The following is a 20,926-nucleotide window of genomic DNA, read 5'->3' as shown; positions in this document are numbered from 1 at the left end:
TGGCTACACCCTCCACTGTGCTAAATGAAGGCCGTTTTCTAGAAAAACCAGGGGGCAGCATGTCATCAATTCATTGTGATGCAGATGTGATGATCAAGTCCCAGTCCTGCTCCCCTGACCTGGAACATCTGGCTATCAAGTGCCACCCATTCTACCTGCCAAGGGAGTTCACCATCATTCTGGTCGGTGTATCTTCCACCCCAGGCTAGAACCAGGCTGGCACTGAAGGGACTGAGCACGGTGATAAACACCCATGAGACAGCACATCTGGATACCTTCTCGATCATTGAGGGAGACTTCAATCAGGCCAATCTGAAGAGGTCTCTGACAAAACACCACCAAGTTACATGCAAGACCAGGGGAACCAACACACTCAACCACTGCTACACCACCATGAATATTGCATAGTGAGCCAGATCACAACTGTACTTTGGCAAGTCTGATTACCTGGCTGTACTTCTACTCTTGGTGTACAAGCAGACTGGTCCACATCACCAGTAGTGAAGACAGCGAAGGTATGGTCAAAAGAGGCAGGAGCGTCTGCAGGACTGCTTTGAATTGGTGAACTGGAACATATTCAAGAACTTATCCATAGACTTTAATGAATATTCAACAGGTGTCACCAATTTAATCAAGACCAGTAGCCCTGGATGAATCAGAGAATTTGCAAACCTGCTGAGGGTGAACAAGGGCATTTAAGGCCAGGGATTTGGATCTTTACATGAAGTTCCGACACACACTGAAGGCCATCTCTGAAGCAAGTCCGGAGGAAACTCTAGACATACATGCCAGATATTGCAGGGAGTACAGGCCATTACAGCCTACAAAGCAAGGGTGAACACTATAGATGTCTGTGAAGCTTCACTAGCCGATGAGCTGAAAGCCTTTTATGCCTGTTTTGAGAAGAACCAGTGCCTACTAGAATCCCTGAAATGTCTGAGGATCCTGTTATCTGAGGGCAACATCAGAACATCATTCAAGAGGTGAACCTTTGCAAGGCATCGGTGTACTGAAAATATGTGCCAACCAACTAGCCAAAGTGTTCACTAACATTTTTAACCTCTCATTGCAGCAATCAGCAGTTCCCACCTGCTTCAAAACGGCATCAATTATCTTGGTATAAATTGGAAACATCTCTTCCTCACTGATTATCAACACAGGCACACCCCAAGGACGTGTGCTTAACCCACTGCTCTACTCATTATACACCCATGACTGTGGCCAGGCACATCCACTGCCATCTACAAATTTGCCGATGACACAGTTGTCCGCAGAATCACAAACGGCAATGAGGAAGTGAACAGGAGGAAATAGATCAGCTCGTTGAATGGTGTAATGACAACAACCGTGTACTCAACGTTTGCAAAACCAAGATAATTGTGGACTTCAGAAGGAAGTCAGGCAAACACAACTCAGTCCTCATCAAGAGTTCAGCCCTGGAGAAGGTCAACTTCAAATTCCTGGGTGTCAACATCTCTGAGGATCTGTCCTGGAGCATCCACAATGATGCAATCACAAAGGCGGCTCACCACTGGATACACTCTGTGAGGTGTCTGAGGAGATTCGGGATGTCACTGAAAACTTCTAATGGTGCACTGTGGAGAGCATTCTGGCTGGCTGCATCATTACCTGATATGGCAGTGCCAACTCTTAGGACAAAACTCGAGGGCTGCTGTTAACTCTGCCTGCGACATTACATCACAGGCACCAGACTTCATCAAGGACATCTAGGCGGTGTCTTAAAAAAGCAGCCTCTATCCTCAAAGACCCCCACCACCCAGGTACCATCAGGTAAAAGGTACAGAAGCCTGAAGATGAGCACTCAGTGGCACAAGGACAGTTTCTTCCCCACGGCCATCAGATTCCTGAATAATCAATGAACCAAAGACACGGCCTCACTTTTCGTCCACTATTACTTTTTTTTATAGTAATCTTATAAGATGGTTATAAATGTTTACACTGTGACGCTGCCGCAAAACACCAAACTTCATGACTTGTTCATGACAATAAATTCTGATATTTAGGTCTCCATCTTCATTTTTTGGTAGCAAGAGGTCATAGGTTGAAGCAGGTTTTTGATTAGGTAGGTGAAAGAATTCATTTTATAGATGCAGACAGGTGATGATTGATCAGGGCAAGAAACAGGATTCTAACCAAAAAGCCACGATATTCAAATCCATTCTGTTGTAACTCTCATCTTTGTCAGTAGAAACATTACTGTTAAATCTCACTCAATTACTAAATCTAGGCCGACATTCCAAGCAGTATTGAAGCAATGTTGGAAAATTTGGCTGGCAATATGAACATTTATTGGGGAAAGATAATGTTAGCCATGTACCAATTTATTATGTCAAAAATACACCAAGATGCAAGACCACTTTAAGAATACCTTAAATATTGATCAATTTATTCACAAACATAGGGGATTGCAAACTGCAACTTTACTGACACAACTTTACAAGTAAAAGCCAAAATGGTCAAAAAGAAATGCATAATCATATTTTTGGCAGGGTAACAATTTATTGAATTGCACCGATGTATTAACAGGAGATTGTTACAGCCTTTATGCAATGCTCCCAGCATTGGAAGCAATCCTGGGCCAAAGGTCTGCACATTCCTTGGCAACTGGGCCTGTGATGGCAGAGCCTAGAAACCAAACCAACAGAGAAATCATTAGAACATGGAAATCCTGAACAAACCACATACGAACTAGGGCAGGAACAAAAGCAGGGACCCGTGTGAAAACCGCAAAGAAACCCTGATCAGAGCAGCATAAACACACTGGGTCTCCACAATACATGGAATATTTAGCACCTGTGAAGGTATAGATCAGCGCCATAACAACACCAGAATCAAGCAAATAAACCCAATTGGTTAACAGCTGTATTATGTTTCCACCTTAAAATCTTCGGTGCAACCAAAAAACCATCAGGGAAAGGGAATAGAATCCAGAAAGATGGTGGCGCTGCTGGACCTGCTGTAGTGGCAGTGCTGCCACTGGTGTGGACCTGCAGGGAGTGGAGAAGCGGTGCCTATGTGGGGTCCAGCTGCCCAGTCGACAGCCGTTGGCTCCATATGGGCTTTGAATGGGCTTCTGGGGGGAGCTGATAGAGGTTTTAGTTGAAATCCCACGTAACTGAGCCCAAGATGGCGCCGCCTATCAATCAGCAACATCCACGAGGGGTTGCAGACTCCAGGGCAGCGGAGGACGGGAAGATCCCGCATCGTCTGAGAGGGAGGAGCAGAGGAGACAACTTCCAGGGACAGTGACCACGGCGGCGAACCAGTCAGGAGGCTCTGTGGCTGAGGAACCCGTGTATACCGCGGGCCGTTGGGGACTCAAGGTGGGGAACCCGTGGGCTACTGGAGACTGCTGTCGGGAGCCTTGTATGTGCACTGCTGGAGATTGGCTTGAACTGGCTGGAGAGGTACCAGGTATTGGAACCGGGATGCGAGGAGGTGCCGAGGGTCTCTGACCGTTGCAGACGTTCAGACCTGGAGCTTGAGTTGCCAATCATTAGAACTGGACCGTGTGGCTGCGGAAACGCTGGAGGTGAATCCACGGACACGGTGACTGGGGAAACTATCTTTGGCGTCTCTCAGATTGACTGCAAGAGACACTTAGGTAATTCCCGTCGGCGGCGAATCTGTCTGCCTTGCAGCAGGCAAGAAGAAATTTCATGTAATGTGGCATTGTTTTATTACTATGACAATAAATTGAATCTTCAACAGATTTGAATCATTTCAGTGTCTCCAACTCAAAATTCTCAGTTCATTGATGTGGAAAAGCACCTAGATTGAAAGGAAAAATGTCACATCACAGACTGAGATAAAGCAGCACATAACAGCTGCTACCTCACCCAAAGCAACGTGTTCCTTTACCTCCTCTGATCAACTCACTGAGCCACTGAGAAAAAGCAAAGCAAGTGCATTTTGGAGGAAATTACCAAATGTGACAGATCGCAAACTGCTGCAAGTCCTGACTCTCTTTCCTTCACACAAACTGCCTGACCAACGAGTTCCGCAACAGTGGATTTTTTGGTTCCAGATTCCAGGAGCTGCTGTGCCATGTCCAGAATGCCCTCCTTTCAATCATTTAATTTGAAAAAATTTTAAAACGAGCTTCAAATTTACAGCAAAAGCCAATTCCAACTCTGATATCCATACCTTTCATTTCTCCTTTGTTATTTACTATCACTCCTGCGTTGTCTTCGAAGTAAAGGAAGACGCCGTCTTTTCTCCGATACGCTTTCCTTTGCCGTATCACTACTGCTGGATGCACTGTGACGTAACCATACAAAGGTATAAGATATACGGTACAAAACAGAAACTGTCATCCAAAAAATGCACGGTTCCTTCCAGATCAAGCTTTTTTGGCCAATCTTATTTTCAAACCACAAGTGCGTTGATTCAGTTTATAGCCCCAAATTTAATATTGTATACATTTCTGCAAGAACCCTTCATTATCTGGCTCAGCCAGGTTAATGCACAAGAAAACAAAACCTTAGATTCTACATTGGTAGAGTTTAGTTTGCTGAGAGTTACTGTGGTAGTTACACATATGCAAATTTTAAAAGAATTCAATGTTTAACCCTTTGGACTCCATGTTCCTGTTTCCCAGGACTGGTTTTTATCCAATTACCAGCTGCTTCACACTGGTGTCAACATCCATTGGAGCGCTCACACCCCTAACGTCGAGGTACTCGAGATGGCAGAGGTCGACAGCATCGAGTCCACGCTGCTGAAGATCCAGCTGCGCTGGATGGGTCACGTCTCCAGAATGGAGGACCATCGCCTTCCCAAGATCGTATTATATGGCGAGCTCTCCACTGGCCACCGTGACAGAGGTGCACCAAAGAAAAGGTACAAGGACTGCCTAAAGAAATCTCTTGGTGCCTGCCACATTGACCACCGCCAGTGGGCTGATAACGCCTCAAACCGTGCATCTTGGCGCCTCACAGTTTGGCGGGCAGCAGCCTCCTTTGAAGAAGACCGCAGAGCCCACCTCACTGACAAAAGGCAAAGGAGGAAAAACCCAACACCCAACCCCAACCAACCAATTTTCCCTTGCAACCGCTGCAATCGTGTCTGCCTGTCCCGCATCGGACTGGTCAGCCACAAACGAGCCTGCAGCTGACGTGGACTTTTTACCCCCTCCATAAATCTTCGTCCGCGAAGCCAAGCCAAAGAAAGAAAAAAAAAAATACCCATAGACATTGTCCGGAGAATATATTATGAATGGATGAAATTGGCTGTAGTCCAAAGAGTTAAATGGCAAGGACCTAGTAATGTTCGTAAAGTCACTAACATTGATACCTGAATTTAAAGTTTGAATTCAAGTTCTACTCGAGAGACTTGAACACCAAGTTCCAGGCAACACCAATAAGTTCCTGTATCAAAAGTGCTGTTTTCTGATGAGAAATTAAGCTGACAACAAACAGAAACTCATGACATCAATCCACTTACTCCTCCAGTGCCATGACCAGTATTTATAAACTAAAGCAGGGATGTTTATGCAATCTTGTCAAATTGGCACTACAACCCTATCCTATATTACAAGACAAACTAAACTTCAAATGCACCTCATCTTATTACCAAGCAACAGACAACTTTGTTGAACTGTTCCATTGCTGATTGAGGATGTACAGCACAAAGCATCTGCAATCTCACCCGAAAGCAATGAATTACTTTCCCCATCCTTGACAACTCACCAAAGCCATGATAGAGACCAAGTAAGTGCTTTTAGGAGGGTGACCCATTCATTGCCAATGAAACAAAATTAGGTTATTCCACAAAATGGGCAAGGTAGAAAATTATAGGAGACATTCATACAATATTGACATCAGAATAGAGAAATCATAAAGCACAGAAACAAAAGTTAAAATATACTGTATACACTCGTGTAATAGTTGCATTTTGTGGACCGATTTTTAGGGTAAAATTTGGGAATTTGACTATTGCATGCATACTACTTTTGACTGCAGTAAGTGTCTGTGTTATTCAAGGTGTTTGGAACTTGGCTGGGTGGCTGGGGCCTGGGCGAGTCTGCAATCCAGATGTCAAGAACCAAGATGGGTGGACAGGACCAAAAATAATTGGGGGGCGGTCGACTTTTACAAGGTATCAACAATTATGCGTGCGTGTATAAAATTATCATTATTTCTACATTTCTAATATTTGTGCCCTCAAAACTTCTACAACTATTGGAGCTCTTCTCTGCAAAAAGGATTTCAGAATTTCAGTCAAGCATGGTTTGAAGCCCTCACACCAATTACATCCATTCCAAGTAGTAACAGTTGTTTCTCCCAACAGAATTTCTAAGTTATTTTATGAATACAGCCCGTAAAGGAACTGCCAGTAACTTGCTTCTCAGAACAAGACTTCAGTAGAACTAGCCTCAACCATCCAAATTAAATGACTGCACTTATACGGCAGCTTTACAACTAACTGCAGGACATCCCAAAAACACTCAACAGCCGCTGCAGTCATATCAGTGTTGAAAGCACAGGCAACTGGGCAGAGAGCAATTTAAAAAAAAGACATACAGCATTTTGGCCCATGAGCTCGTGCTGCCCGATTACACCCAATTGACCAGCAAACCCAGTACTTTTTGAAGGGTGGGAGGAAACCAGAGCACCTGGAGGAACCAACACTGACATGGGAAAACAAACCTCCTTAGAGACAGCGCCGGATTCAAATCTTGGTTGCGCTAACCTCTCCGTGCTGCCCTTTATTCTAATTAAAATTATTGAAAGCCAACCAATAGTTCTCTTCCTGAAGACTAGTCAATTAATTTCTTTGTTTACAGGATGCCAGGTTCACTTTTGGGTAGTTAATGCTACTTATCACATATCCCAACACAAAATTTCAATATCTGAAATGGCAACTAAAGAATGATCTCCATACTCCCTGAAGTTGCCAACTTCTCCCAACCTCAAGACATTCTGCTAACCCTTCCTGACCAGCTGATTTTATGGAATGAAAATGAGCAGGTTTTAGCCAGATTCACATTCCACATCACACATGAGAACTTAAGCACAATGTTCCTTCATTTAGTCATCGCACATTTCAGAATTAGGGTTGGTGTGATGTGAAGATCTACTGACCTGAGTCATGAGGAGTGCAACACCCTCACCAATACAATATTGAAGAACTCACTCACCCTTTTTCCTGAGCTCTGGTTTGCCTTTCTTCACTGTTGCCATAACCATGTCTCCAACACCAGCAGCTGGCAGCCTGTTCAACCGCCCTTTGATCCCTTTGACAGAGATGATGTACAAGTTCTTAGCCCCTGAAAGCAGCCAAAAGAATGAACATCAGCACACCATACAGAGCAGTGACCACCAAAAATGCAGTTCCAGCACTTTGTGACCTCCAGTCATTACATGGAACCAGATGCCTTGTGCAAGTTGATGAGACTTCAGATTAACATATACTATAAAGAAATTTTTTACATTTTTATTTATTTTAAAAATTTTAAATTGTAAAAGTAAATGTTCTTCGAAGCAACACAATCCCTTGATGAAGATGAGAGCAAATGTTCAGCCAGTGGAGCATCTGCAGTAGCTGTTTGAACAGTTTCAATAAAGTTGTGTTTGAATAAAATAACAGCTCCCATGTTGAAGAGCCAGCCAATGCCGCTGGGGTGACTCTCCCAAATCGTCTCCCTATCCCTAGGAACTGTCTTTATCTTTATTACACAACTAAGACTTTATCTGTAATCATGGGGGAAGCAGGGGTTAATTATGATGGTGGCACAGTTCGTGTAGCAGTTAACACAACGCAACTGGGGTTTGAATTTAAATACAAATTTTGTAAATTCCATGAATTACCAGATTAAAGGGCACTTTACATAATTAAGGACCACAGTACTGATTTTTGTTTTTAAATTACTTTACATTTTGCACTGTCTTTTAAACTGTTTGTTCTTAATGTAGGTTGTTTATTAGTTAAGCGTTGTAAAAGCAAAACTCAGGAATGGGAAAATCTGCATATCTGGCATCCGCAATCCACGCAGGTAGGTGCCTGATACTGGGGATTTTACTGTAATCATTGACCAATGTAGCCAGAAACAATTGCCTGTAAATACAGCTCAATCGAAAGATTAATCAAAGCCTACGTGGGCCAACATTACCAAATGGCCTCTGCTTTCAGATGGCCAAGATAATGACTAGAAGAAATGAATAACATTCTTCATGCAAAACGTACAGTACTTTCCATCCCATAACCAAAATGATTCACGGGTTGCCAACAGCTTCTTGTACCTTATGGGGTCGTCAGGATTTTATTAGCACAGCTCTTACCCGTGTTATCAGCGCAGTTGATTACGGCCCCCACAGGGAGACCAAGGGAGATGCGAAATTTCGCTCCAGATGACCCGCCACGTCCTACAGCAAACCAAAACACAGGACAATGTTAATATCAGGTGAAAGGCACTCAAACTGCAAGAATTAATTCCAGTCTGATTGTTTGCCCCTCAAACGCTTTAACAGCACAGTTCTTTTAACTCAGTGCCACTTCCTTATACAGTAAAAGTCCAGATGCCAGAAATCCAACCACCCAAGAATCCAAACTTCTCAAACGTAAAATTTAGCTGGCTTCTTTCTGCGTGCATAAATGACACAGATGCACAGAAGCCATGGAAATGAACAACATTTTTTTTGTAATTTGTATTTTATATGAAAAAAGTTTCATTAATAAACTATCAAAACCTGTTCATCTCTTTATTTTCCTTAAATTTGAATTTTAAAAGTATCGCCCAATATGGACCGACCCAAGCCCCGAGCAGTCTGGATTTTACAACTTTTACTATATTAGTATCAAAAAATCATCAAGACAGGCAATTTCAAAGTCACCACGGAGAAGAAATTTCTTCCCATCGCGACCCAATTACCAACCCATTAATTAGACTCATCCCATTCCTGGCTCAAGGCTCCTCAGCCAGGGAAACATCAGAACAAGTACAGTCAACCCCGACAGAAATACTGTTCACTTCAAAGGGACCATCTGTTCCAAATTCAACAAAGTTCTGTCCGAGAATCCAGAAAATCTAAAAAGTCCAGACTGGCCCCTGAGCAGTCCACTTTACAGAAAATACTGCATTCACTCAGGAATCTCCAGCAATTCCCTTTAATAATTATTTGACATTGCATCCAAGCAGAATTTATTTTTAATGAAAGGATCAAAACTACAAGGTTCACTTATCACACTCATTCACTTTGCAATGAGCATGTTGTGGTGTGCTCTTCAGTAACAGTCTCCTGCGATCAAAGCCTCAGCCTAACTTACTGACCCCAGAGCAATGAGAAGCTGAAGGGACTCAATATGTCAGCATTCATGGAGAGAATGATTTGCTGAGTTCTTTCAGCTTCTCATCAACTCAAGATTCTAACATCTGCAGCTTCTTGTGTTTCTCTGCTGACTCCACAACTGTAGAGGCAAGGTTAGCAGAGCTCGGGCTTTTTAGAGAAAAGGGTAAGTATCTTAACAAGTTTACAAGATTATGGGAGGCATAGACAGACAGCCAGTACTTTTCTCTCCTCTTCCCCACCCCCCCCCCTCCCAAGTACGAGAGTACATCTGTACAAGGTGAAGTTGAGGGGAGACGTCCTTATTTTTGTAGAGTTGAGGGTACCTGGAATGTGTTGCCAGGGGAGGCTGGTTACAACAGGGGCATTTAAGAGAGTGACAGACACGTGCGTGGATGAAAGAAAACTAGAGGGTTACGAGGTCGGGAAGATTTGAGTTTTTCTGTGTAGGTTTATATAGGTCGGCACAACTTTGTGGGCCGAAGGGCCTAAATCATACATCAAACGACGCATGAAGGTCCTCGAGCCCATCTCACCTGTGGTGACCGTGATCTAGTTGTCCCTAAGGCTAGTACCCCTCCAAATAGTCCCGGAATCTGGAGAGAGAGGCGGCAAAAACCCACCATCCGCTGGGGGACTCTGCGGGCTTCAGGCTGACCATTCTCGCCAGCGCTGCTGCTCGACCCGCCCAGTTCCTCCGCTCCCTCTGAACCTGCCCTGTCCCAGGAGTTGCCAGGGGGAGGGCGGGGAGCCCGGGGCTTGACGCCCCTGGAAGGCCCGAGGCCTGCGAGCAAGTGACGGCGCGGGGGGGGGGGGGGGGGGGGGAAGCGTCCGGCCTCTGAGCGAGGGCTGCTCCATGATGGCAGCCTTCACACACAACTCCATCCACTAATTTCCACACATACATCTGTTGCGAATCATTAATACCCAGGCGGAAGGAAGGGCAAGGTCGCTCGATAAGTGATTCGAATAGTGACGTGCATGTCCCTCTCAGATAAAGAGCGGATGGCAGCGGATCATCACTTCGCTCCTTCTCCCCTCCTTCTTACCTCTCTTGGACATTGTGGCGCAAAGAAAGAGGCCAAGCGCGCTGGATTATGGGATATATCGACGAAGCACGTAGAGGGCGACGGAGCACGTAGAGGGCGACGGGCCGACGCCAATTTTACGTGAAGCCGCGAAGGCGGGTTAGCCCCTGTCACGTGTCAAGGAATCCGGAAGGTTGGCTGATGAGGCATTTTTGTGCCCAGTTTCGTCTGGTCTGAAACTATAATTGGATAGGGAGACATAAGAGAGTGTAAATGCCTTGGAAGCTGAAGACATACTGCCAATAGGAGAGGGATTGAATGCAGAGGTTATAAATGCTTTGGAATTCATTGTGTGAGCAATCATTTTATCCCCTCATAAACAATAGAAGTAATAGTAATGTTTCTGGGGAGTGGTCTCACAGAAACCTGAGAAGTCGATGTTGATGCCATCTGTTTGGATCAAATTTTAGGTGTTGCTCCTCCAATTTACAAGTAGCCTTGGTTCTATATAGTTACCTTTTAACAGGCCCTATTGGCGCACAAGCCTGTGCTGCCCAGTTACACCCAATTGACCTACAACCCCAGGTGCATTTTGAAGGGTGGGAGGAAACTGAAGCCCCCCAGGGAAAACCCATGCTAACACGGGGAGAACGTACAAACTCCTTACAGACAGTGTGGGATTTGAACCGGAGTTACTGGCACTACAACAGTGTTAACCTACTGCCCCTAAATGTTAAAACAGTCCTTCAATTAACCATGATTTGTCCTTATAGGTAGATGTAAGTGATACTATAACAATTTTAGTGATGTCCTGGCCTGCAATTATTATCATTCAGTACCCGAGACCTTTTTTTTCTTTTGCTCTAGGCATTGAAATATGGTCTATGAAATATAAAGCAATGATGAATACCAAGGTGGAGCTTGGAAATGAGTAGTGAAACGTGAAAGTCTGCGGACGCAGTGGTTGAAGTAAGAACGTAATACTGGAGAAACCCAGCAGGCCACAGCGATGATAAAGATACATAACCAATGTTTCAGGCTTGGAGCCCTTCATCAAGGTATGAGCAAAATGAAGGCAGGTGCCCGAACAAAATGGTGGGGGAGAGACAAGGGGAGGATAGTAAGTGGATAAGGGAGGGAGGGGCATACCAGCAAACAAAGGGAGGGGAGATGGATGGAGACAGAGAAGAGATGGAGAATGGGGAGTGGTCTAGCAGAAACCAGAGGTCTATGTTAATGCCATCCTGTCGGAGAGTGCCCAGATGGAATATTAGGTGTTGTCCTTCCAATCTACAGGTAGCCTTGGTTTGACAGTGCATGAGGCCATTGGCAGATATGTCAGCATAGGAGTGGGGTGCAGATTTAAAATGGTTGGCCACTGGGAGATCCCTGATATTGATGTGGATAGAGCGAAGGTGCTCAGCCACGCATTCTGCCAATCTGCGTCCAGTCTCTCCTAAGCAGAGAAGGCTTCAACAGGAGCACTGGATGCAGGAGATGACTCCTGCAGATTCACAAGTGAAGTGCTGCGTCACTTGGAAGGACTGGGACCCTGAATGGTGGTAGGGAGGAGGTGTGGATGTGTATGGCACTTCCTGCAGTCACAGGAGAAGGTGCCAAGGGGGTGATTAAAGGAAAGGGATGGGTGGACGAGGGAGTCGGGGGGAGCAGTCCTGATGGAAGGCAGAGAAGGGAAGATGTGTCTGGTGGTGGGATCATGTTGGAGGTGACAGAAATTGCAGTGGGGGTGGCAGGTGAGGACAAGGCGAATCCTGTTTTTGTTGTATTTAGGGGCAGAGGGGGCCAGGGCAGATGTGTGGGAAATGGAGGAGATGCAGACAAGGGCTGAGTTGATGATGGTAGAGGACAAGCCACGTTTTTTGAAGAAGGAGAACATCTAGGATGATCTGCAATGGAAGAACTCATCTTGGGAATAGATGCGATAGAGACAGAGGAATTGAGAGAAAGGAATAGAATCCTTACAGGGGACTGGGTGTGAAGAAGCGTAGTCGAGGTAGTTGTGGGAGTTGGTTGGTTTGTAAAGATGTCTGTAGAAAATTTGTCTCCCAAGATGGAGACAAAGAGACCAAGAAAGGGGAGAGTGTTGCTGGAGATGGACCAAGTGAATATGAGGTTGAAAGTGAGTAGCACTTTCCTTTCCGTACTCCATGCATGGCGATGACAATGGGCAGCAGAAGAGGCACCCAGCATCCAGGGTTTAACAGTTCAGTCTTGGTTTCGAATCCCCCGAGGGCCTCAGCCATCTCTGTAACCCAAACCCCTTAAAGCTGTGCATTCTTTTAATTCTGCTCTCCGGCAGGTCCCTGATTTGAATTTTTGGTTACCATGCCCTGAGCTACTTGATCCTAAGTTGTGGAATTTCTCCCCCACCCCCCATTCCTCATACCCCTCACTCTCCTTCTCTCTCATCCTTGTTTGGCACAGTATCTAACTTTATTTGGCATCATCCAGTGAATTGTTTTAGATGCTTTACTCCACCAAAGGTGATGGATAAAAGTTGCTTTGGATATAAATCACCACGTAAATGCAATGTGGTTTAAAACACCCATCTGAGATCAACTAATTGAATCATTAGATTTGCAGGCCACAGGCATATGCCACATATCTACTTAATCCACGTAGACCAGTGGTTTTCAAACCTTTTCTTTGCACTCACAAATCACCTTAAATAATCTCTATGCCACAGGTGCTCTGTGATTAGTAAGGGATCACTTAAAATGGTATGTAAATGGGAAAAAAAAGGTTGAGAACCACTGAAGTAGAAAAACAACCAGCTCAGATTTTGCAAGGGCTCATTATGGACACATTATTAGCAATGAGCCAGAGGTACCACTTTCCGCTGTGTGAGAAAACTGAGTCCCATCCCCATTCCAGAGTCAACAATGGTCTCTTGAAGCCTGCTCTGCCATTCAGTAAGATCATGGCTGATCCAATTTTGGTCTCAATGCCTCCTTCCTGCACTCCCCAACACCCTCTGCATTGAATGTACTCAAAGACTCCACCTCCAAAGCTCTCTCAGGTGCAGAATTCTAGAGTTGAGACTTCCAGAGGGATGAAGTTCCTCCTCATCAATGTCTTAAATGGATGATCCCTTTCTGAAATAATGCCCCTGGTTCGAAAACCTTCCACCAGGAGAAACATTCCATCAGACTGCTACATGTTTCAATAAGAAATCCTTCTATGTTCCAATGAGTATAGGCCCAATGCAGGAGTTTGTATGTTCTCCCCTTGTCTGCATGGGTTTCTTCCTGGTGCTCTAGTTTCCTCCCATTGTTCGATAGGTACCGGGGTTGTAGGTTAATTGGACAGCATGGGCTCGTGGGCCAAAATGGCCTGTTACTATGCTCTATGTCTAAATATAAACTATATGGGCTGGTGAGCCTAATGTGAGAGATTGGAAAATTATTGGAGAAAATTCTAATGGATATGATTTAAGTATATTTATAAAGACAGGAGCAGATCGGTAATGGTCAACATGGCTTAGTGTAGAAACAATAACTTTGTTTAAGAGGGATTTGGTGGGTGTTTAAAAAAGTAAAACCTAAAAGGAAGCAGATCTAATGTGGACAAATGGGATGAGCGTAGATGGGCACGTTTAAGGACTATGTCTCGCACGTTCCGCATGAGTATGTTCTGAATTGTCATCATCGATTGCATCCCAGAGCTCGTGGCCGCCCTCTTTTACAAAGAATAAGTTCATTTGTAGATCAGGGCCTTTTTTCAGTTTTAACAGATGAAAAAAAGTGTAAAACTCCAAATGGTGACTTGGAACATTTATTTTTCACCAAGAAATATCTAGTCTGGCAGTAAATGCTAGTCACACAGAACTTATATTTTCATTCATTTAACGTGGCTTGCAAAATCCGCAGATTCATCTGCTGGAAGATTGGCAAATAGCTCATGTTGTTCCATTGTTTAATGGCAGATGGAATTTTATGCAGGGAAGTGTGAGGAGTTGCATTTTGGAAGGATAAACCAAGAAAGGGCATAAATGGTAAGGAACTGAGGAGTGCTGTAGAATAGAGGGATTGGGATACAGACACATAGTTAAAAGGCTCCAAAAGTAACTCTGGAAGTTATTGGCTGGTTAGCCTGATGTCAGTAGTAGATAAATTATTGGATGATGTTCTAAGAGATCGGATATACAAGTATTGGATAGCCAAGGGCTGCTTAGGGATAGTCAACATGGCTGTGTGTGTGGTAGATCATGTTTAACCAATCTGATAGAGTTTTTCGAGGAGGTTAACAGGAAAGTTGATGAGGGAAAGACTGTGGATGTTGTCTACATGGACTTTAGTAAGACCTTAGACAAGGTCCCACAGGCGAGGTTAGTCAGGAAGATTCAGACGCAAGTAGTAAACTGGATTCGACATTGGCTATGTGGGAGAAGCCAAAGAGTGGTAGTGGATGATTGCTTCTCAGATTGGAGGCCTGTGACTAGTGCTGGGCCTCAGGGATTGGTGCTGGGACCATTATTGTTTGTCATCTATATCAATGATGATAATGTGGTAAATTGGATCAGCAAGTTTGCAGATGACCCTAAGATAGTAGGTGTTGTGGTCAGCGAAGAAGGTTTTCAAAGCTTGCAGAAGGATCTGGACCAGCTGAAAAATGGGGTTGAAAAATGGCAGATGGAATTTAATGCAGGCAAGTGTGAGGTGTTGCATTTTGGAAGGACAAACCAAGAAAGGGCATATATGGTAAATGGTAGGGAACTGAGGAGTGCTGTAGAATAGAGGGATCTGGGATACAGACACATAGTTCCCTGAAGGTGGTGTCGCAGGTAGATAGGGTTGTAAAGAGAACTTTTGGCATATTGGCCTTCATAAATCAAAGTATTGAGTATAGAAATTGGGATGCTATGGCAAAGATGTATAGGATATTGGTGAGGCCAAATTTGGAGTACTGTGTGCAGGTTTGGTCACCTAACCACAGAAAAGATGTCAATAAGATTGAAAGAGTGCAGAAAAGATTCACTAGGATGTTGCCAGAACGTCAGGAACTGAGTTACAGGGAAAGGTGAAACAGGTTAGGACTTTTTTTCACTGGAGCATAGAAGAATGAAGAGAGATTTGATGGAGGTATTTAAATTTATGAGGAGAATAGACAGAGGCTTTTTCCTCTGAGGGTAGGTGAGATACAAACCAGAGGACATTGGTTAAGGGTGAAAGGGGAAAAGTTTAGGGGGGAACATGAGGGGGAACTTATTCACACAGAGAGTGGGGAGAGTGTGGAATGAGCTGCCAGCTGAAGTGGTGAATGCAGGCTCAATAGTAACACTTAAGAAGAATTTGGACAGTTACATGGATGGGAGAAAGTTAAGATTAAGCTGACATCATTTTTGCGCAGGAGACTCATATTCGCAGGGATGATCAAGATAGATTTTTCAAATTCTGGTGTGGTTCTCATATCACTCATCATCAATAGGTAAAATCAGAAGGGTGTCCATTTTAATTGACTCCAAAGTTTATTTTATATACTTTAATACAAGGACAGACTCTATTGGAAGATACTGTATTGGAAGAAACTTTATTGTGACCGGTGTAGCATTGAGAGAATGAAAAGGTCCGTGATTTTCAGTCCCCTGCCAGGTATGTAATCAGGGCATGATACCTTGTGAGGGTTCACCATCTTGAATGATGCTCTGATGTCGGTCTCAGTTTATAGTTATTTAAATAACTCTTAAGAGATGCATAAACTTAGGTGGCTAAATTGGAATTGGTACAATCAGCAATGAGCATATTTAACAGTGTATTTACTTATTAAAATCTTCTGAGTTCAAGTTTATTATCTTCCGATTGCACAAGTACCACCTGACGAAACAGTGTTCCCTGGTCCTTGGTGCAAAACACACAGTCACAGAAACAGATATAACACACATACAGATAAACAATACATATGCAGGATAAATATACATTTATAAATATATATACATTTGCCCATCTGACTGACAACCAATTCCCATAAAATAATGGGATGAATCAGTGATCTATCTGCAGATTTAGCAAGCTATGTAAAGCAAAATAAATGGAAATACAAGTTCTGCGTGACTGGCATTTACTCCTAGACTAGATAATTCTTCGTAAAAAGTGAATTTTCCAAATTGACATTTGGTGTTTTTATGTTATTTTTCAATTGTGTTAAAACAGGAAAAAAAAAGCCCTAATCTTCAAATCAAATGATACAAGAAGGGCTCCAGCCCGAAACGTTGGTTATATTTCTTTACCTCCTACAGGCGCTGCCAGACCTGCTGAGTTCCTCTAGCACTTTTTTTTGTTCACATCCTCTGGAGACTTTCGTGTTTCACCCCTCTTTCCACGAGAGGGCAGCCACAAGCTCTGGGATGCAACAACAATTACAATTCAGAACATACTCATGCAGAACATGCGAGATTTAGTAATTAAACATGCACAGCGTGTTATGATCTGCTCCTGCTGAGTATGTTTTAGGGATAAAGCATTGATTAAAAATTAGAATTACAGATCCATAGATCACATTCATGCTGTGTTTAATCTGAACAGATCTTGGATTTACATGGTGATTTACTGCATCCACAATTCCTATGTTGAACATGATCAACTCAGGCGCAAATTAAAATCCTTGGTTTGATTCCAAAACTGTGAAGATTAATAGTGCAGAGATGGAGGAAAAACCACAGCCCTGCTTCCCCAAGGTCTCCAATCTCTACAAATTATGAGAATCAAGATAGACAACCAACACCTTTTCCCCAATACTCGAGGACATCTGCACAAAGTGAAGGGGGAAAGGTTTAAGGGAGACCTCAGGGATAAGTGTTTTAACTCAGAGTGTTGTGGGTGCCTGGAATGTATTGCCAGGCGGAGGCTGGAACAATCATTGCATTCAAGATGATGAGGAAGCCTTCAGTGCCCAGGGCCCTTTGAGAGCCACCCTCACGAATCCTGGTTGTAATACCTGATTTAGACTATATTTAATTTTAAAATAACTGTTCTAAGGCAGGTTTCACTACAGAATCAGAACATGCAGCTACCATCGGGTAGCAGTGAAGACAAGCACCCAGTGTCACAAGGACAGCTTCTTCCCCTCTGCTTTCGATTCCTGAATGATCAGTGAAACACAGACACTACCTTACTTCGTCTTTTGCTTGCACACAGTTCAGCCTTCAACACCATTATTCCCTTAGAGCTGGCCAAGAAGTTTCAAACCCTGCACCTCCTTCTGGAACCTTGACTTTCTTGTCAGAAGACCACAGTCAGTACGAATTGGAAACAATGTCTCCTTCTTACTGATTATCAATACAGGAGCATCCCAAGGATGCATACTTAGCCCACTGGTCTACTCATTATACACCCATGACTGTGTGGCCAGCACAATACCAATGCTATCTACAAATTTTCTGATGACACCACACTTTTTGGCAGGATCACAAACAACAATGAGGAAGTGTACAGGAGGGAGACAGATCAGCTTGTTGAATGGTGTCACTCCAACAACCTTGCACTCAACATCAGCAAAACCAAGGAGATGATTGTGGACTTCAGGAGGAAGTCAGGGGAACATGACCCAGTCCTCATTGAGGGCTCAGTCGTGGAGACGATCACGAACTTTAAATTCCCTGGGTGTCAACATCTCTGAGGATTTGTCCTGGAGCCTCCGTGGCAATGCCATCATGAAGAAGGGTCGCCAGTGGCTATACTTTGTGAGGTGTTTGAGGAGGCTCTGTATGTCAACAAACACTCTTGAAAACTTTTGCAGGTGTATTGTGGAGAGCATTCTGGCTGGTTACATCACTGTCTGGTATGAAGGCGCCAAGTCTCAGGACAAGAATAAACTCCATAGGGTTGTTAACTCAGCCAGTGACATCACGGGCACCAGACTTCACTCCATCAAGGACATCTACAAGAGGTGGTGTCTTAACAAAGCAACCCCTATCCTCAAGGACCCCATCACCCAGGCCATGCCCTCTTCACTCTGCTACCATGAGGAAAAAGGTACAGGAGCCCAAAGACGATCACCCAATGGCACAAGGACAGCTTCTTCCCCACTGCCATCAGATTTCTGAATGGACAATGAACCACAGACACTGCCTTACTTTGACTTTTTGCATATTTATTGTTTCTATCAATGTTTAGACTTTGTTGCTGCCACGAAACAATGACTCATGACTTGTTCATGACAATAAATTCTAATTCTCATTGCAGTGGTTCTGAACCTTTTTTGGTCTCAGGCACACCATGGCCTAACATGCCATGGCCCACTTGTGGCAATGACTGAACAACATTTTCAAATTAAAGGGAGCTCTGTAAGAAACACATCTTTATCTAATTGAAAGTATTTATTTAATATTATTGAAGACCCATATGAAAACACCCTGTGGCCCACCAACAGGTCATGGCCCACGTTGAGAATCTCTGGATTAAGGAGTTAATCACCAATGATGGAACAGGTAGATTCAGGGATTCCTTCAGCTATAGCGTTGCAGACCTGGTCTGACCTGTGTGTTTCTGTTTTCAAAATAACTTAAAAAAAAATGATCGCACATTACCCCACTCTCTGCAGGTTCCCCCCTTCAATCCTGAGTTCGAGTGATCGACCAGTTAATTCTTGAAAGCAAATCTCAGAACTCTCCACACATCAACATTGTGGAGTGCCATCACCAGAAATATTTGCCCGTGAGTGGGTTAGTCAAGGTGGAGGGTCATTTCAGGATGGGCCTGTTTCTCTGCTGTCTAATTCTACACGTTCAATCATTCAAGAACCACCTTCTACCAGGCAAAAAATGTTGTCCTTGCCAGGATCACCTGCAACTCTGATAAATGAAGAAACAATTAAAGACTTGTGGTGATGGAACCACGACACTGGCCGCACTCCTACCGGCTGCCTGCAGGGGACAGCCACTGTACCTGCAGGTAAGCCACTTGGGAGGCTGGTCCCACCTGCCCACTGTCAATCACCAGCCCTTATTAAAGCCTCAAGCAAGATCCTTTGGGGGCAGATCGATAGGTGCAGCTCGGAGCATCATTAAAGCCTGTTTTAGTCTGTGGACTTTGCAGTCAGAATTAGTGGCGCCCACAAGACTCCAACCTTCTAAACATTTTGTTATCAGTGCGACCTGGCACAGGTCAGTACCCACACCTGTGTTTGCTAATAAAACTATGCAGCTTTATGCAGTTAAAATCAATAAAAAATTGTCATTGTCACGAGCTTCAAACAAGAATGGAGTTCAACAAGAACGTCTGCTGTGGTTGTAGTTTAATACACAAAGGTGTGGGAGAAACTCAGCAGGTCACGCAGCGGTTCGTTCAAAGTTGTGACGGTCTCAAGGATAAAAGATTGTTTCCCCCCCTGCGTGACCTGCTGAATTTCTCCAGCACCTCAAGAGCTTCCATCAAGAACGATGCGCAGGCGAAACATCACTCGCTCAGGCTCGTTTGCCGTCAACAGACGCCTCATGATTGTGAACGGCGACACCGTCTGACTGGCTCGCTCGCCTGCCCAGTGTTTCATGTTCGGAGCGTGCACGTCCATCCTGACGGCGTGCGCGCCCCCCCCCCCCCAACCCCCTCCTGCCAGACTCAACCCCCTTTTAGGACGTGCAATCTCTTCCGCGCTCGCTCGCAGGGCCCCTCCTGTTTATTCCCTGATTAGATCAGAGAGAATACATCCAGCTTCACACACACAAACGGAAGGAGAGAAGCAGACGGGGGGGAGAGGAAATCTCCCCAGACCCTGGCAGAGACCGAATTGGAGCTGGTAAACGAGCGGGGGGGTCAAAATGAATCCACCGTGCGCTCGATGTAAAAAAATCGTCTATCCGACCGAAAAAGTCAACTGCCTGGACAAGGTGAGCTGAAATCGACACGATGGTCGCGTTCCGACTTCTCCTGCATCAATCAGTTACATGGTAACTCGTCAATTTCACTGTAGTTGCTACACTGCTCGTCCGTTTCATTGGGAGCCAGCGGCCGCTTGTCGTCCCACAGCCACTCAGTCACACTGCATGGAATTCGACTGTGGGGGGACTGGCGAAATCTTGTCACGGTTTCCGCTTCTTTTTCTCTCTTGTTATAATTCGGAACCTACTCCCCGTTGAAGGCGCCAAGAAGGCGGAAGTATATCAACCCACCCTTTTATTTCAGTTCTCTGTGTGGACCTAAAAGCAAAACCATACGAGGAGATTTGAAGATTTTTATTTTTGGAAGGAGTTTCTTAAAAAAAAATTAAACTAGTTAATGACCAACCAGCTCCTTGATAACTGCTTCTAAAATTTGCATTAAAAATATTTGGGAATTAAACTTATCATTTCAGGAAAAAAACATTGATTTCAAGCTTGTGTTGGATTTAACTCTCCAAATTCAATCTAGGGCGTCAGAAAAGGGAACGCTTTATCGGAGATGAATAAGGGTGAATGGAGGGCGTGGGTCCACACATATCACGCGTTGCACTTTAAAATCGGATCTGAAAGTTTTTGGCAAGCCAGAGCAATCCGAACTTTTCACCAATGTAAAACCTGATTTAAAAAAAAAACACCCAGTGTACTTCTCCTTTCTAAAAAGCTGAAAGAGAAAATATTTATAGTTTTCCTGGAGG

General features: G+C 44.2%; 2 protein-coding genes across 2 annotated transcripts in view; one reads left to right on the top strand and one right to left on the bottom strand.

Annotated features, from left to right (window-relative positions):
* Positions 1 to 2,500: 2,500 nt before the first annotated feature.
* rpl23 (ribosomal protein L23) lies at positions 2,501 to 10,451 on the bottom strand. The gene is made up of 5 exons (XM_069906992.1): positions 10,358 to 10,451; positions 8,304 to 8,387; positions 7,163 to 7,291; positions 4,168 to 4,281; positions 2,501 to 2,646 (listed from the first exon to the last, which is right to left on the bottom strand). The coding sequence occupies exons 1-5, from the start codon at positions 10,368 to 10,370 to the stop codon at positions 2,564 to 2,566; spliced, it is 423 nt and encodes a 140-aa protein (XP_069763093.1). The 5' UTR covers positions 10,371 to 10,451; the 3' UTR covers positions 2,501 to 2,563.
* Positions 10,452 to 19,913: 9,462 nt separating this feature from the next.
* Positions 19,914 to 20,926, top strand: part of lasp1 (LIM and SH3 protein 1) — a 136,862-nt gene continuing 135,849 nt past the window's right edge. Inside the window, exon 1 of the mRNA XM_069906972.1 lies at positions 19,914 to 20,180. Coding sequence (XP_069763073.1) covers positions 20,112 to 20,180 — 69 coding nt within the window. The 5' untranslated portion in view covers positions 19,914 to 20,111. The remainder of the gene's footprint in view (positions 20,181 to 20,926) is intronic.

Source organism: Narcine bancroftii, chromosome 12, assembly GCF_036971445.1.
Source record: "Narcine bancroftii isolate sNarBan1 chromosome 12, sNarBan1.hap1, whole genome shotgun sequence".
Classification (NCBI taxonomy): Eukaryota; Metazoa; Chordata; class Chondrichthyes; order Torpediniformes; family Narcinidae; genus Narcine; species Narcine bancroftii.
Note: the sequence above shows the minus strand (reverse complement) of the source record. Positions and strands in the feature narration are given on the sequence as shown.

Coding starts and splice junctions, on each gene's coding strand:
- rpl23 (XM_069906992.1), bottom strand. Junction 7,292..8,303: donor CAACTGCGCTGATAACACGG/GTAAGAGCTGTG, acceptor GGCTGCTTTCAG/GGGCTAAGAACTTGTACATC. Junction 2,647..4,167: donor TAACAAAGGAGAAATGAAAG/GTATGGATATCA, acceptor TTTGGTTTCTAG/GCTCTGCCATCACAGGCCCA.